This window comes from Terrapene carolina, unplaced genomic scaffold, assembly GCF_002925995.2.
Source record: "Terrapene carolina triunguis isolate 2854851 unplaced genomic scaffold, T_m_triunguis-2.0 Scaffold88, whole genome shotgun sequence".
Lineage (NCBI taxonomy): Eukaryota > Metazoa > Chordata > Testudines > Emydidae > Terrapene > Terrapene triunguis.
Window position 1 is genome coordinate 29902375 of NW_020664439.1, and position 16759 is coordinate 29919133.

At 44.5% G+C, this 16759-nt stretch overlaps 1 protein-coding gene across 1 annotated transcript; it reads left to right on the plus strand.

Moving 5' to 3' along the window:
* The first annotated feature begins 4902 nt into the window (after positions 1 to 4902).
* On the plus strand, positions 4903 to 6851 carry LOC112103337. The gene has a single exon (XM_024195046.3). The coding sequence runs from the start codon at positions 5113 to 5115 to the stop codon at positions 6232 to 6234; it is 1122 nt and encodes a 373-aa protein (XP_024050814.2). The 5' UTR covers positions 4903 to 5112; the 3' UTR covers positions 6235 to 6851.
* Positions 6852 to 16759: the final 9908 nt, after the last annotated feature.

A 16759-nucleotide genomic window follows, 5' to 3' on the forward strand; every position in this document is an offset into this window, starting at 1 on the left:
TTCTTTTTGCGGATACAGACTAACACGGCTGCTACTCTGAAACCTGATACATAACCTCATGAGCAGAGGGCGGAGAGAATACCCTCCCACATTATGACCAGAAAAATAATAATAATAATAATAATATAATAATAATAAAATCTCAAAGAGGCAGAGGTTCACAGATTTGCAAACCTAAAAGTCTGTACTGAGGTGGTTTATGCTTTAAACCACCTCAGCACATACCAGGTTTATGAACTTTAAAAATTTAACTGCAAAGGAACACTGAAGCCCATTAACCTGAATATGTGCCAGCCAGTTATGCCCTCACTGACTAAAGGTGCAGTCACACCTGAACAGCTAAAAATTAACCTAAATGGAGTCATGTCACTGGCTCCATATCTGTTGTTACATAACAGATAAAACTCCAGTGGGGCATGGTGCTGGTACATAGGGTCTGAGGTAGTGGTGTGATTTTTCAGAATCTCTTTTGGGAATAGTCATGTAGGTGAAATAGCTGGTACTTATGATTATGCTATTTCTATACATGTATATTCATCTTGGTATCTGAAGTTATGAATATTAGCTATGTTTACCACATGTTTGCTCCTGTGGTAACACCCACAAGGTATTTAGCCAGCACATGAAGGGACAAGTCAAGTTGAATGGCCCATTAAGGAACACTTAGCTCACAATGGACCCTGGAAAATGCCTGTCCACACTTAATGGACTTTTTGTGAATGTTCTAACTAGAATATGGGTGGGAGTGATGGACATGTAACTTGCCCATGTGACTCCAAACACCATCTTTCACAGTGAGAACAGATTTCCCTTTACGTGGCACTTGGCAGAAGCTAAAAGGCCCTGGCCTGGAAACGTATCCATTTTGCCTCTTTTCTGCTCTGGCCTCTTTCCTGCTCCAGCCTCTGGACTCTTTCCTGCTCCAGCCTCTGGACTATGAACATACAGACGCCCCCCGACTTATGCAATTGTTCCGTTCCGAAAAGCCTTGCATAACTTGAATTTTGCGTAAGTCGGAAATGTATACCCGTACGTTGTGCAAAAATTTTCACAACTCGAAAATCCTATTTCTGGCTTATGGAACTTTTTCCGTACGTGTGAATTTGCGTAAGTCGGGTCTTGCATAACCCAGGGAGCGTCTGTATACTAATGGGAGCATTCTAACCAAGGTACTTTAAGGTAATCTGGAGCCTTTCTATTTCCTTGATCCTTTGCAGATGGACTTATGAGTTGGATATGGTACAGAGACTGTTCTAGCCTTACTGATTGTTGATTTCTCCCTTGCAATGGACAAAGATCAGCTGTCTACTGACTTTCTCACGAGTCAGCAGCCTTTGATACCTGTGGTATAAGCAACATAGCCCTTGCTTGAGTGGTTTTGTTCTTTCCTCTCCGAATGGCAAAGCCTTTTCACATTGAACTTAATAGCAAAACTCCTTTTGATCTCAATGGAAACAGGATTTGGCCCCAAGAGATCAGAGAATGTGATTTTGATCAATTGCTTATCTGTCCAGAGACAGTTCTCATGCATGTTCTGCCAGGCTGATTTTGATTGCCCCTCCTGTATGTCATGCTGAGGAAAATAAAACAATTTGGGCTGTTGTTCTATCAAGATATACATGGCACACACAGTTCTATGCCTCTTTTCCATCAAACCCAGATGGCGCAGCATCTTTGCTTTCCTAGTGCCTGGTGGAGAGCAATACTTAGATAAAGATAAACTGGCAGAAGTTTAGTTTGGACGTAAGGGAGGCACTGATAGTGTGTTAAGGGAAATGGGGTGCTTTCATTTAAGAAGTTTTCAATTTGGGGTGCTGCTGGATCCTCAATAACACCTGAGAGTACAGATGGCACCAGGGGCCCAAAGCATCATTTTACAACTGCATCTGTTTAACAGGTAAGGGGGGTGTTGGAAGGGATGGGGAGAGTATGGGGGTCCCGGGCTGGGCGGGAAGGAATCACATGGAGGGTCACATAGGGAGGTCACGTGCCCTTCCTGGTGTCCCTCCCATGAGTGCAGTACCGGTAAGAAATGATTTCTACTTGCACCACTGGTTAACATGGAAATGCGAGACTAATACCTGTTTAAGAAAAGACAACAAAAAGTTATAAATAAATTTGTATAACAAAGGGAGGTTGAAGCTGTATTGTCCGATGCTGGAAGTGACTGTATTGAGACTGTACTGATGAGCTTTCCACTTCTGAGTAATGATCATTATTCTGAGTGTCTTGCCTTAATAAATATTTGTTAAACGCATCTGCTAAATAAGTGAACCTTTATCCAACACCAGGGAGTAAAGAGTTTTGTCATTTGCTTCCATGGATCAACATCAGAGCTAATATCATTTACTACTCTTTAGGAATGCAGAAGTTAAAAATCAAGTGTTCAGCAATGTCAAGCATTCAACATAGTTTTATTCTCTTGTTCATTAGGCTATGGAGCTGTGTTAAGGCCGTGGCTACACTCGAAACTTCAAAGCGCTGCCGCGGGAGTGCTCCCACGGCAGCGCTTTGAAGTGCGAGTGTGGTTGCACACCTGTGCTGGGAGAGAGCTCTCCCAGCGCTGCAGGTACTGTTTTTTTCACACCCCTGAGCGAGAAAGTTGCAGCGCTGTAAAGCGCCAGTGTAGCCATAGCCTAAGGCTTTGAAAAGAGCCCAGTCCAGATGGGTTGTGACTGCCATGCAAGCTCTTGAAGGTGGTGAGATTAAAATAAAGGATGCAGAGCATCTCCTTTCCTGGCTACTGGTGGGGAAACCAGAGGTTGAGAATACTAGAAAATGGATGAATTATGAAGGATTAATTGACTGACATTGTGATCTACCATCTGTTATACTGACAATCAAAAATTTATAGGTCAAAGTGCCAAATATTGTGCACATTTGCAACATAGGCTGAATTATTTTGTATTTATTTATAATGTATTGAGTCATGTTGGAATAAAAATGTATACATACTCTCAGAGATTACTATTACAATAACCTTGAAAAAGTAACCAAATCATGATATTCACTATAAATAATAATAGTCCCATCATTCAAAAATACCTAAACATCTGTCCTGATAACATAAAATTGGTATTTTGAAGGGCCTCATATAAACATCCGTGAAATATCTGGAATTATGTCTGGAAATATACAATTCTCTCTCTTCTGCATCAGATTAATCACAACAGTTTTGTTGACACAAAACTATGTATTCCACAAAGAAGTTACAAAATTAGACCACCACAATCACTTAATTATTTCTCTTCTTTTTATCTAGAGGTGGATTTACAGTGAAACACAGGGTGCCCTGGCATGGGTACCCCCAATGACAGGGGGTCCCAAGGTCGGGCAGCTGCGGGGGCAGAAGCTTGGTCCTGCCAGCTCCTGGGGCTCCTGCTGCAGGCTCCGCTCCCACCCGCAGCCAAGCTCCCCCCTCCCCTGCCTCCTCCCCCAAGTGGGCCGTGTTCCCGCCCCTCCCTCTCCCTCACCCTCCCAGCGCTTCCCCCGTCGCCAAACAGCTGTTTGCCGGTGCTCAGGCTCCGGGAGGGAGGGGGAGGAGCAGGGCCACAGTGCACTCGGAGGGAGGAGGTGGAGAAGAGATGGGGGCAGGGCCTTAGGAGGGGGTGGAATCGGGCCAGGGCAGAGCAAAGGCGGGGCCCCCGCACTCCCCCTACACATACCACCCCTCCCCGTGAGCCGCTCAGGGCAGGGGGCTGGGCTGGGCTGAGCTGGGGTGGGGCAGGGGGCTGGGAGCACCCCCATGCTCCCTGTCCTGATTCCTGCACCCTCCTCACACACATACTGCCCTCCCTGACTCCTGCACCCCCTCACACACCCCCAGTCCCCTGCCCTCCCTGATTCCTGCAGCCCCCCACGTTCCCCCCCATCCTGAGCACCAAACGGGTGCTCCTGCACCCCCCCACACACACATTCCCACCTGCAACCGTCGCACCAAATGGGAGCTGCCGCAGATAAGGGGGCACACCCTAACCTCCTGCCCCAACCCTGAGCCCCCTCCTACATCCTAACTCCTGGCCAGATCCTGCACCCCAACCCACTCCTGCACCCTAACTCCCTCCCAGACCCTGCACCCCCCCACCTGCAGCCCCTGCCCTCCCTGACTCCTCACCCCACTCACACACACCCAGCCCTAACTCCTGCACCCCCTCACGCATCCCCAGCCACCTTCCCTCCCTGACTCCTGCACCCCCTCACATACTCCCAGCCCTGACTCCTGCATCCCCCCCACACCTCAGCCCACTGCCCACCCTGACTCCTGCCCCCTGTCCCAGCCCTGAGCCCCCTCCCGCACCCTAACTCCTGGCCAGACCTTGCACCCCAACCCCCAGCCTGCTCCTGCACCCTAATTCCCTCCCAGCCCCTTCACCCCCAGCCCTGAGCCCCATCCCGCACCATAAGTCCTGCCCAGACCCTGCACCCCAACGCTTTTTTACATTATTTTTTTATAAAGAACTCTTATCCAAAGTGCTTTACAATAGTTAGCTAATGGTACAAACAATATTTGGAAAGATCATTAAGTGGTCCGCTGAGACCCCCAGTGATTTTCAAGTGGTCTGTGGAAAAATAAGTTAGACTACAAAAACAATCAAGGTACCTCATTTTATTTTAATTTACTTCCTATTACTTACAGAAGGCGATGAAGAAGAAAAAAATGAAAAACTGGGGCGGGGGAGATAAATGAGAATGTTCTTTTTCTTGGCTGGGTCCCAAGGAGGGGCCCTAAAAATGAAGTGAGCACAGGCTCCCACTAACTCTAAATCCGCCACTGCCTGGATCGATTGCTGTGGGGCTCGGTGGGGAGCATGGCCCACTGCCACCCTGGGCAGAGGCTAGGAGAAGCTGAGCCTCCCCAAACAGCCAGGCGTGGCCCCGCCTGGGGGGCGCTGGGTTCTGGCGCGCGGAAGGGGCGGGGCTAGCCTCCCCGAGCCAGAGGGTCACGAGCCCTTTCACTGTGCGCGGGCCACAGCTCCCCCTGAGGTAGTGGCGCGGTTTGCGCTGCCCCGGCGTCCCGCTATTTCAAAGGCCATGGGAGCAGCGCAGCGCGGCGGGTTGCGGAATTGACGCCCCTTCAGTCGTCCCGCTTCGCGGACTCCGAGCACTGTCGCCATGGAAGCAGAAGAGGCGGTGCACGGCGAGTCGCTCTCTGAAGATCGGCGTCGGCTCATCCCGGGAGCAGGCAGAAGACGACAGGGCAGTCTGGCCGCGGCCGTGGCCCAGTGCTTAGCCCTCAGCTTGATATGCACGGCCGGGGCCTACCCCAGCTGGGTCCTAGTGAGCAGCGGCGACAGGAGGAACGATTCGGTCCTGGGAGCGGTCTGGGCCGTGCACCCGAGAGATCCTGCTCCTGACTCCCCGCTCCTGGGCCGGGCCGGAGGCGTCCTGATGGTTTCTATCGCTGTCTGCTGCGTCCTGGCCATCCTGAGCGGCTACGGGGCCGTGGTGCTGGACTTCCTGGGGCTGCGGCGGGGCGCAGTGGCCGCTCCCCTCCTGCACGGCTTGGCCACCCTGCTCGCTGCTGGCGCCGCCGCGCTGTGCTCCTGCCTCTTGGAGTTAGTACGGAGCAGACTCCGAACCGAGAAGGAACTGCAGCACCGTGGCCTCTCCTCGACCCCTGGCCAAAGCTTCTTCCTCTCCATACTAGCCTGCACCTTAGCGGCCACTGCGACCGGCCTCAGCTGCAGCGCCTCAGCCCGTGTGGGACCTGCTGCAGGTCTCCCCCCTCCTGGGACAGCGCGGAGGAGGAAAAGACCGAGCTTCCTCAAGTACGAGGGAGAAGGGGCTAGTGACACAGAGCACAGCCTCCCTGCATGGGAGGGGGAGACTGACTCCCGAAAGGAGAGGGTGGTGGCCTTGGTACAGGGGGAAACTGAACCCGGGATGGCAGGCAGTTTCCGCTTCATACATGAAGAGATTGAACCCCGGCTGGCAGGGAGTCTTCCCCTCATACAGGGGGAGATTGAACCCCGACTGGCAGGGAGTCTTCCCCTCATACAAGGGGAGATTGAACCCAGACTGGCAGGGAGTCTCCCCTTCATAAGGGGAGAAACTAAATCCCAAATGGAGGCGGGTCTCCCCTTCATACAGGCAGAGACTGAGCCCCAAATGGAAAAGGCTTTCCCCTTTATACAGGGCAACACTGAATCCCGAGTGGCAGGGAGTCTCCCATTTGTACAGGGAGAGACTGAATCCCAAATGGTAGAGTCTCTTCTTCATACAACCAGTGACTGACTCCCACTCCAGGAAAATCCCTGTTTCACTGCAGGAAGAGACTGATCACCCTCCCCCCTGAAAGGGACACTACTCAGCCTCCTTTCCACACTACAGTAAGAGACTGATGCAGTAAAATCCTGCCTCACCCACTGGCAAATAACCTCCCAAATGAGAAAGTATCTCTTGCCCTAGAAAAATCCATCTTGTCACAAGGGGAGACTTCCAACAAAGCATCTTTCAAGTAATTCCCCAGAATGGAGAGATCAGGAGGTGACAAACCAGAATCCTTCCTCACCAGAAAGGAAGACTTCCACCAAAGTGCCTTAAAACTGAACCTCAAAAGGATTACAGCTCTCCAGGAGTTATGCAGCAAAACCATAAAACAGCATATTTAAAAACTGCCTTAAAACTATTCCTAAAAATAAGGGAATGTTCCTCCATAGGAGTAACACTGCCAAGTTTAATTTAGATTTGCGTAATGGTTTGCAAGTCCTCAAGCGGTTAATAAGGATTGGGCTTCCACAAGCCTTCCACTGTGTTCCTGCTATTGAACTGGGCAGCTCTGCATCTTGTTGAATGTTGTAACAGTGTTAAGAGCATTTTATGGATTTGTCTTAGCTGTGTGTGTGTGTGTGTGCGCGCACAATAAAACTTTATTTTATCTCTTTTATAGTCTTAAACATATCACAGTTTTAAGATTTCTTTTAAAATATACCGTACTAACTAAAGAGTGAATAGTACCTTACCTGAGAGATAGATACATCAGTAAGCTTTTTATACAGCAATAGATTATTCAAACTCTACTTAGGGCTGAAATTTAAGTAACAGAATAGTTTCTTTCCAAAACATTTTGTAACAAAAAGTCCCCTTATGAACAAATGGGCTAAATTCTGGCCCCATTGAAATCAATGGCTCTTTTAGAAGGCCAACCACAATAGCATAATTGATTAAATAAAGAGTGTTCATAATAATAAGAAAGCATTAGGTATTTTTGACTTTTTATATAGTATTAAGTAGACATTGGTAATTTTCATTTTAAAGAATTGCAAAATCTGATATAAATATTTTCATTATTAAAAAAAAATCAGTTAAAATAGTTTGCTTGGAATTTAAAATCAATATTACCCTGCATTGTCTGAAATCCAATAAGTGCAACATTGAACTAATACATGACAACCAAGGAGTGAAAATTACTAACATGTTTTCATTATGTACTGATTTAATAGTAGAGCTGATAGACAATTTTACAGCAAAACTTTTTTTCCCCACAGAAAATGAATTTTAGATGAAAGAGAATAGTTTAAAGTGTTCACATTTTTGATAAACTCAAAATGAAAACTTTTGGGAATCAGATTATTTTCAGTTTTGGATTTCTGACAATACAAAATAGCCTGTATGCGACTGTAAAAAGTAGCATCCAGTAAATCTGTTCTTGCTAATACCTTAAAAAAATACAAAACTTCCCTGGCTAGAGAAGTTGTGGCCATCAACTTTGATATCAATGGAAGTGGAGCACCTCATAGAATAAGCAGGTCCATGCTCTTTAAAGTCAATGGGAGTTTTGTAATTGATTTCAGCAGGAACAGGTCCATTATCAGAAACTGTAGAAGGTAAGCAAGATGAGACTCAGATGCTAACTCAAATACTACAACTTAGTTACACAACAATAACAATGTGGGAGGCACGTGAACCCCATTGGGGAGGCTTATCCCCAGCCCCGTCCCTTCTGCATGAGGCCCTGCCCCTCCCCCAACCAGAGACACCACTGGCCGCCCCAGGCTGCCTGAGCGCCGCTAGCCTCAGTGTGCTGGGCACTGGGCAGGCAGCATGGCCCCAGAGCACTGGGTAGGTGGTGCGGTCCCAGCACCTCCAGCTCTGGAGTGTCAGGTGGCACGAGCACTGGCCCCAGCCACTCCTAAGTCTCAGCCACAGGCTGCCCTATTCCTAGGCGGGGGGGGGGGGGGGGGGGGGGGGGGGGGGGGGGGAGAGTGGGAAGCCGGAGGGGGCCTGGAGGTGGAATGTGGGCGAGGCCATGCCAGGCTGTTTGGGGAGGCTTAGCCTCCCCTGGCCTGTGATACCCACTACCCATGAATAACAAATTAAAATCTTGTATTTGCTAATTAATATTGTAAATTCTGCCATGAGTTCAGACACTTGCAGCACAACTGACTTTAAGGGGAAGTTCATCGAATCACAGGGTTGGAAGGGACCTCAGGAGGTCATCTAGTCCAACCCCTGCTCAAAGCAGGGCTAATCCCCAACTAAATCCCCAAATGGCCCCCTCAAGGATTGAACTCACAACCCTGGGTTTAGCAGGCTATGAGGCCCACTTCAGAACCAAAGCCGCCTTCTGATCAGCAGTCACCTTCAGATCTGACAAGTGATGCCACTCTGTGCTCAGGCTCTGGTATCTCCCTGAAGAGGAAAAGGGGTTGTTCACCTGCCTCTGGTGTGGCAAGGAAGAGGTTCCATAAAACAAGTCGGGACCATTCTATGGCTCCAGGAGACTCCTTTTTTATGAGGCGTGCAGACCAACACCATACTGCACGCAGAATGGAGCAGGTCCGTCCAACTGCGCTCCAGTACAGCAGCAGGAGCAGTAAGGGCCTGTACTGTCGACTCTAGTTCTGATTATGGGGAATCTGTTGAGTCTGGTACAATGATGTCAGTGCTGACTGTCTCCAAGTCGATGGCATACCAGACAGCATCAAATTTGCATTGCCTCTCAATCCCGGATTCTCCTCTAGTTCAGGAGTTCTCTGGTGCTATAGCTTCAATTGGCTCATCCTCCTTTGTTCCCTGGCACCTGCTGGCCATGTTGCAGAGATTTTTCTCTCATCTGTGTCAGAAAATTGCCTTCTTTGTGGCTATAACATCTGCAAGGAGAGTGTGAGAGTTACAGGCTTTGATTTCAGAGCCTCCTTACACACAATTTTCCAGAGACAAAGTAATCCTGTGGCCACACCCTAGGTTTTAACTAAGGTGGTTTCCCATTTTCACCTGAAGCAAATTATATATCTATCAGTGTTCTTCCCTAAACTGCAATGTCTGGCTTTTTATCTGGATAGACCTAAACCTTTCCATTCATCACCTCAACTGTTTGGTTCACATGTGGATCTGTTGAAGGGTCAAGAGATCTTTTAACAGACAGTCTCCAGGTAGATAACTTTCTGCATCATGATAGCATACAAAGTAGCCCAGGCTGTGCCTCCTCAAGGAGTACAAGCTCATTCCATGAGAGCTCAAGCAATACCAATGGCATTTCTAAATCACATTCCTATATTGGACATTTCTAGGGTGTCCACTTGGTCCTCTGTGCATATTTTTGCAAACCACTATGCCATTACAGCCGCGTCTAGATCAGATGCAAACTTTGAGCAGGCAGTCCTCCTTTAAATAGACCCCGAGCCGCACCTCGGACGAATACTGCTTGTGAGTCACCCATATAGAATACATGGCTACATCTACTTGAAGAAAAACTGTAACTGTTGTTTTTCAAGATGTGATGTAAATGTGTATCCCATGACCTGCCCTCCATTCTTTCTGCTTCGGAATCTGTACTACTGGTGCAAAGGAACTGAGGGGCTCAGGGTGGCACCACCCTTGTACGGCATGGGGAGGGGTAGGCCAGGGGGTGTAAGCGCCCCCCTACAGGTACTGCTAGGCAAAGTTCTCCAGCTCTGGTGCATGGATTACTCACCCACCCACATGGAATACTCTTCTGCCTTACATCTAAAGGAACAACAGTTAAGGATAGGTTACCATTTTTTCTGTTACCAGTGCTTCCTTTTTTTATAGGTTTTTGTGATTACAGTCAATTTTTTTCTGTTCAACTACAAACTATTAAAAATAATGCCTCCGATTCTGCTCTTACCTACACCAGTTTAAATCAAGGGAGGTTAGTGGGGGTTACACCAGTATAAAATCAGTAGCAGACTAGAATCAGGATCAATGTATGTTACTTTAAAACATTCTTTAGTGTCATTTTCCTTTATTTGTACTAATCTAGATACTAAAGTATTGTTATTCTTAAACCCATCTAGGCAGTTTTGTGAGCTTGGGCAAGTCACAACCCACTCTGTGTCTGTCCCCTCCTCCGTAAAATGGGGATAATACTCTGAGTCATATTTTGCACTTTGAAAATATAAATAGCTATGTAACTGCTAAGAACTGTAAAACTATTTACACCCTGTCCAAATTCACTACTCTTGTTTCCATATTTCCTATTTTATTTTTCTCTATTCCTTCTCTCTCTTCCATCACTTCCAGCTTCTTTCTAATGTTTTAATACTTCTTTTTTCCTTTTAATCTCGCTCTCTTTCCTATCAGCCTTTAGCTTTTCTTCAGTCCAGCCCAGCTACCCACAAACATTATTTCCAAATGCCCGGCTTTGGAACATGCTGATTTGAATATTCCATTCTTTCTGTTAAAGGGATATGACCTTAAACATTTTACTTACTGTTTGAACAGAAAGGAAATTAAAATAACACCATGTGTAGCCATAATTCTGTGGTTCATGCACAGTTTCAAGGGTTGCACCCATTTTGTCAGTCCATTGCTGATGCTGCATTAAAAGTATGTACTTTTGCATCAAGAGTGGTGAATCTTTGTAAATAGGATACTTGATTTGGGTAGTGGCTTTCAACAGCACTGTCTATCCCACAAAGACTACAGGAGGCAAAAAGTAGTTAGCTGTTGGGCCCTAGACAGCTGAAAACCTGAGATAAGCTAAGGTCAGAGCAAATCCCTGAAAATAATTCTTTAGGGCAATTCCTCCTGCCAGATCTGAAGGGTGAATCTTTAGCTGAAATGGTGACTCTTCTGTGTTTGGGAAGGAATTATCCTTTTGTTCCTCCAAAAATGGATTTGTGCTGTCTGTGTACCACAAGTGCACTGAAGGAAAATTTATTGGAACAAGGATCACTGTTCATTCTTAAAGTGTCTTGCCTTATTGCCCTAAATCCTCCCATCCCAAATCTGATCATCATAGAATCATAGACTTTAAGGTCAGAAGGGACCATTATGATCATCATACTGAAAGCCTTACCAGGCACCAAGGATAATCCATATTTAAGAATGGGAACAGGTACAAAATAGGTAACCTACATGGAAGCCCACAAATCTATGGGGATAAATAGATCAATGGCAATATATCTACCTTTAGGTCATAACACAAACTTCAGTAATCCAGAACACTACACTGATGCTGGATCCTCCAGTATCTCCACAATTATAGAAGAGTATTGTGTAACATGATAGAAATAAATTCACATAATCTTCATCAGTATGCTTTTCAAATTAGCTCACAAAAATGCTATACATATCATTAACAAAATGCCTTATTGTGCTATTGACAATGTAAGTCATTAGCCCCTTACTCACAACTAGACCTGTACTTATACCCGGTCAGTGTCATATGTGGCATTTGTCATACACAGTGCTGACTGGAGATGCTGTCCCCAACTATCAGGATATTAGTTTCTATATAACTTGGGAGGGCTGTACTGCTTCATGGGTCAGTACCTATGATAACTATTAATGTGGATAATCCTGAGAGAACTGAGTCAAATATTCAAAAGCAGTCTCTAGAAACTGCTCCTGCATTTATTTGCACCCATATTGCAATTCCTCATGAGTGCAAATTAAATTTAGACTCCCTATCTCCTGAATTTAGATGTTCATGGCAAATTATAGACAAAGTAGAATGTATTTTTGCTCCAAGGAGCTTGCAGTTTAAACAAGACAACACAGCACAGGATGACAAAGAGATTTAAAAATCCTGATACCGCTTGGTATAAAGACCAGACAGGCTTATTAAATTGGTATAAGTGGGTTGCTAATCTGTTAGCCAAAATTATGGGTGTCATCCATAATTAGAAGGATAGATGGAGCTGAATTAGTGGAATTAACTGACAAGTTTTTGATGTGCTGATACATTCTTAATAAGTGTTCATAGATCACGGAACTAAACATTTTACTAAACTGTCGTAAATGTGGGGAAAACAGTCCCATGCTGTGATCTGGCATTGGTGATGTGGATATAATTCATTAAAAACCAGAAAGCTTCACTTCTGTCCAGAGTACTAGAGCCATTTTGAATCATGTTTATATAGGCTAAATTTATTTTGTAGCCCCAGACTGCTCTGTAATATAACTATTTAACAACCATTCAATGCTCTTTTCTATAAACTTAGACATGAAAACCAAGAGCTCATTACAGTTAACAAAATAATCATGTATAATAAAAAAGATTTCATATTGAATATGGATGGCAACATTAATAGCTTGAGGAAAAAATACTCCTTGTCTTGTGCTTATTTAGAAACTCGGAAATCATTGAGTAGAGGATTGTGAGAAAACCTGAAATTTAATTACCTTTACATAGGCTGAATTTTCAGCAAATTTTTACTGTGGTTATTGGAGTGATGTTAATTCTTTCAGAGTTTTTTGTATGTATCCTGCGACTTACTTTGGCAATAGCCAAACCTTATTGGCTACCAGCAGTAGTTTGTAAACTTTACACATTTTCTGCTACTAAATTTCCTTGAATAAAGTCTATTTGATCCAGATGCATGATTTAAAAAAAAATAAATCATTTGCAGCCTTGTGACCAGCATTCTTGCCAGTAATTTGGTGCCACACAGTATAGAGACATGTCTATAGTATGTATGTATGTAGCTTATGGATCTCTGCCATTGTCAAGTACTGAAAGGAAGATGTTTTTCTTTCTAGTATATATCATTTTCGTTCTTTAATTCTTTGTATAACTATAGTATGTTTATTATAGGGGGAGTTGGTAGCAACTCCTATATTTAAGTTGTTTAACACTTCCTACTGCAAATGGTTCTTGCGATCTTTTTTTGAGATGCTCTGACACATCCAGTTTGCCTTTGAAATTCTGTAGAGAGAACGCCCTGGAACTAGAGAGATGCCTTTCACTACATTCTCCTCAGGTTTGGCTAGGTTACACACACTCCTAAATACTGGCATTTCCCTTCTTTTGTTTGTGCTCATCAGAAAATTATTTGGCAGCCTCACAATGTAATACTCAAAAGGTGAACATTCTAACATTTTAATGAATCTGGCCCACATTGTTGCAATCAGCACTGTCCAGAAAATATGTGGACCACACTAGTTTGGTGCTTGCAATAATATAATCCTAATTCTAGTGATTAAAGACCAATTCTGCAAATACTTTTGCATATCTGTTACTTTGCTCATATGAGTAATTCCACTGAAGTCAACTCATGTGAGTAAAATTATACTCCTGCATAAGTGTTTGCAGGATCAAAGCCTAAATTATCTAATGCAGTACACATGCAGACTACTATAGCTACAGTTTTTTTTCTTTTTTGATTTCCATGGGGCTTACTTATCACTGATAGTGAAATGTCTTCTCTGTATACGCTAGAAGGAAGGTAAACTGCCAAACTGTCAGAATTCTTAATACTGGGGTTGTTCTAAAACTTATTCAAAAGCAAAGAAGATTGTATTTTCCCCATGAGAGAGGAAGTGAGGATAGGGACAAATTAAAAGCTCCAAGTTCTCCCAGTCATCTAGCTGAAGTGATGACTATAAAGAATGAAGTCTTGAGGAAGAGGTGGAGGAGAGAACAGGCAGCTATCAATTTAAAGGGGGTTTCCTCAGGGCACAGAGAACCAAATTAAGGTCACACTGGGTGGCCAGGTTCCGTACAGAGGGAAACAAGTTGTGTTAGCCCTTGAGGAATCTGGCTCTAGTGAGGTGGGCAAAACTGGAGAAGTCTTTGATGATTGAACGGAAAGCTATAATAGTGGCCAAATATACTATGTCTGAGCTTAGTGATGGAGCTTATATCTTTAAATTAGGGCTGTCAGTTAATCGCAGTTAACTCAAAAAAATTAATCCCAATTAAAAAATTTAATCGCGATTAATCGCACTTCTAACAATAGAATACCAATTGAAATTTATTAAATATGTCTGGTTGTTTTTCTACATTTTCAATATTGATTTCAATTACAACAGAATAAAAAGGGCACAGTGCTCACGTTATATTATTATTTTTTATTACAAATATATGCACTATAAAAATGATCAACAAGAGAAGTAGTATTTTTCAAGTACTGAAAATGCACTCTCTTTATTGGGAAAGTGTAACTTACAAATGCAGATTTTTTTTTTTTGGTTACATAACTGCACTCAAAAACAAACTTTAGAGCCTACAAGTCCACTCAGTCCTACTTCTTATTCTGCCAATTGCTAAGACAAACAAGTTTGTTTACATTGACTGGAGATACTGCTGCCTGCTTCTTATTTACAATAGCACCTGAAAGTGAGAACAGGAGTTCGCATGGCACTTTTGTAGCCAGCGTTGCAAGTTATTTACATGCCAGATATGCTAAACATTCATATGCCCCTTCATGCTTCGGGCACCATTCCAGAGGACATGCTTCCATGCTGATGATACTCATTAAAAAAATAATGCATCAATTAAATTTGTGACTGTACTCCAGGGGAGGGGGGGGGGAGGAGAATTGTATGTCTCCTGCTCTGTTTTACCTGCATTCTGCATCTATTTCATGTTATAGCAGTCTCGGATGATGACCCAGCACATGTTCCTTTTAAGAACACTTTTACAGCAGATTTGACAAAATGCAAAGAAGGTACTGATGTGAGTTTTCTAAAAATAGCTACAGCACTTGACCCAAGGTTTAAGAATCTGAAGTGCCGTCCAAAATCTGAGAGGGACGAGGTGTGGGGCATGCTTTTAGAAGTCTTAAAAGAGCAACATTCTGATGCGGAAACTACAGAACCCAAACCACCAAAAAAGAAAATCATCCGTCTGCTGGTGGCATCTGACTCAGGTGATGAAAATGAACATGCGTCAGTCCACACTGCTTTGGATCGTTATCAACCATAACCCATCATCAGCATGCAAGCATGTCCTGTGGAACGGTTGTTGAAGTATGAAGGGACATATGAATCTTTAGCGCATCTGGCACGTAAATATCTTGCAACGCCAGCTACAACAGGATAGCTCCATGCTTGAAAACCATTTAGGAACCATGTCTCAGCCAGGATAGTGCTATGAGGATAACCTTCGCTCTTTCATTATTGAGTAAAATATTGAGAATGCACTAGTTCTAAAGTTTTAGCAACTCTGCACATAAGGAGGGAATCTTGCTGTACCTTGACAGTTGATATAATTCATCACTACCTGGTTGACCAGCATTAACCTGATGGAGTGGCCCTGTACTGTGTGAAGGAAGTGTTGACAAGCACATTGAACTGCTCTCAACTCCAGAATGTTGACATGGAGCAGGATCTCTTGTGCAGACCACTGTGTGTGGACTGTGGCCTCTTGGTGGTAAGTTCCTCACAACAGATTCTTCTTTTTTCAGATGGGGGATCTGTGAGGATGAGGTCCCCACACAGATTTTCAGTAGGTCCCTCCACCACCTGAGGGAATCCAGAACTTTGAGGTACTGTGATGCATTTGGAAAGACTGTGTCTGTTTGGGGTGTACACAGTCTGAAGGCACCTGAGATGCAACCATGCATGAAGTATGGCAAATGTGGAGGCCAACATAGGCCTCAAGAATTTTAGGTACATCCTTGCAGTTGTTTGTGGGCTTTGTTGTATTGTTGAGATTAGACTGGACAGAGTAGAGAATCTTTCTTTGGGGAGATACGATGGCAGTTATGGAGTCTAGAGTGACTCTGATTAAATCTATTCTTTGGACTGGGGTCAATGTAGACTTCCTCTGATTGTTGCGAAGGCCCACGAACTGAAATAGGGTTAGAGCCTTAGAGGTTGCCAACTGGACCTCTAGATCTGATCGATCCCTGAGGAGCCAATCATCCAGTTATGGGAATATTGCTTTGCCACATTGATTTAAATGTGCCTCCACAGCTGAGAGAGTTGTGGAGAGCTTGAAGAGAAAGACTGTGAACTGATAGTGTTCTAAGCCAATTATGAAACATAGGAAACCTTTGTGGGATGGGTAGCTAGCTATATGAAAGTAGGCACCTGGAGGCTGAGGGCAATGAACTAGTTTCCTGATAGGATTATAGTGACTAGCATCAACATCCTGAAGTGCTGGGAAAGTATATAGCTATTCAGGTTCCTGAGGTTGAGGATTGGCCTTCATCCTCTGCCCTTCTTGGGAACTAGGAAATAGTTGGAATTGAATCCTCTTCCAAAGAATTGTGGGAGAACCGCTTTGATCATCCCCAAAAGTAGGAGAGACTGGTTTTCCTGTGTTAAGAACTGTTCATGAGAGAGATCCCTGAAGATGGATGAGGAAGGGGGAATAGTGTGGAAGTGTATGGAATATCCCATATTGATCAACTCAAAGATCTATTTATCTGAGGCAATGTTCCCAGGCTGAGAGGAAGTGGGATAATCTGTCTCCAAAGTAGGGGTGGATGGAAGCATGCAGCACAGGATGCGGGAAAATATGTAGCCCAAAGTCCTCAACCAAGATGTCAAAACTGATTATTAGAGGGAGGTGCAGATGAGGATGTAGAAAGGGGCATTCCCTTTTTTTTTTTTTTTTTTTTTT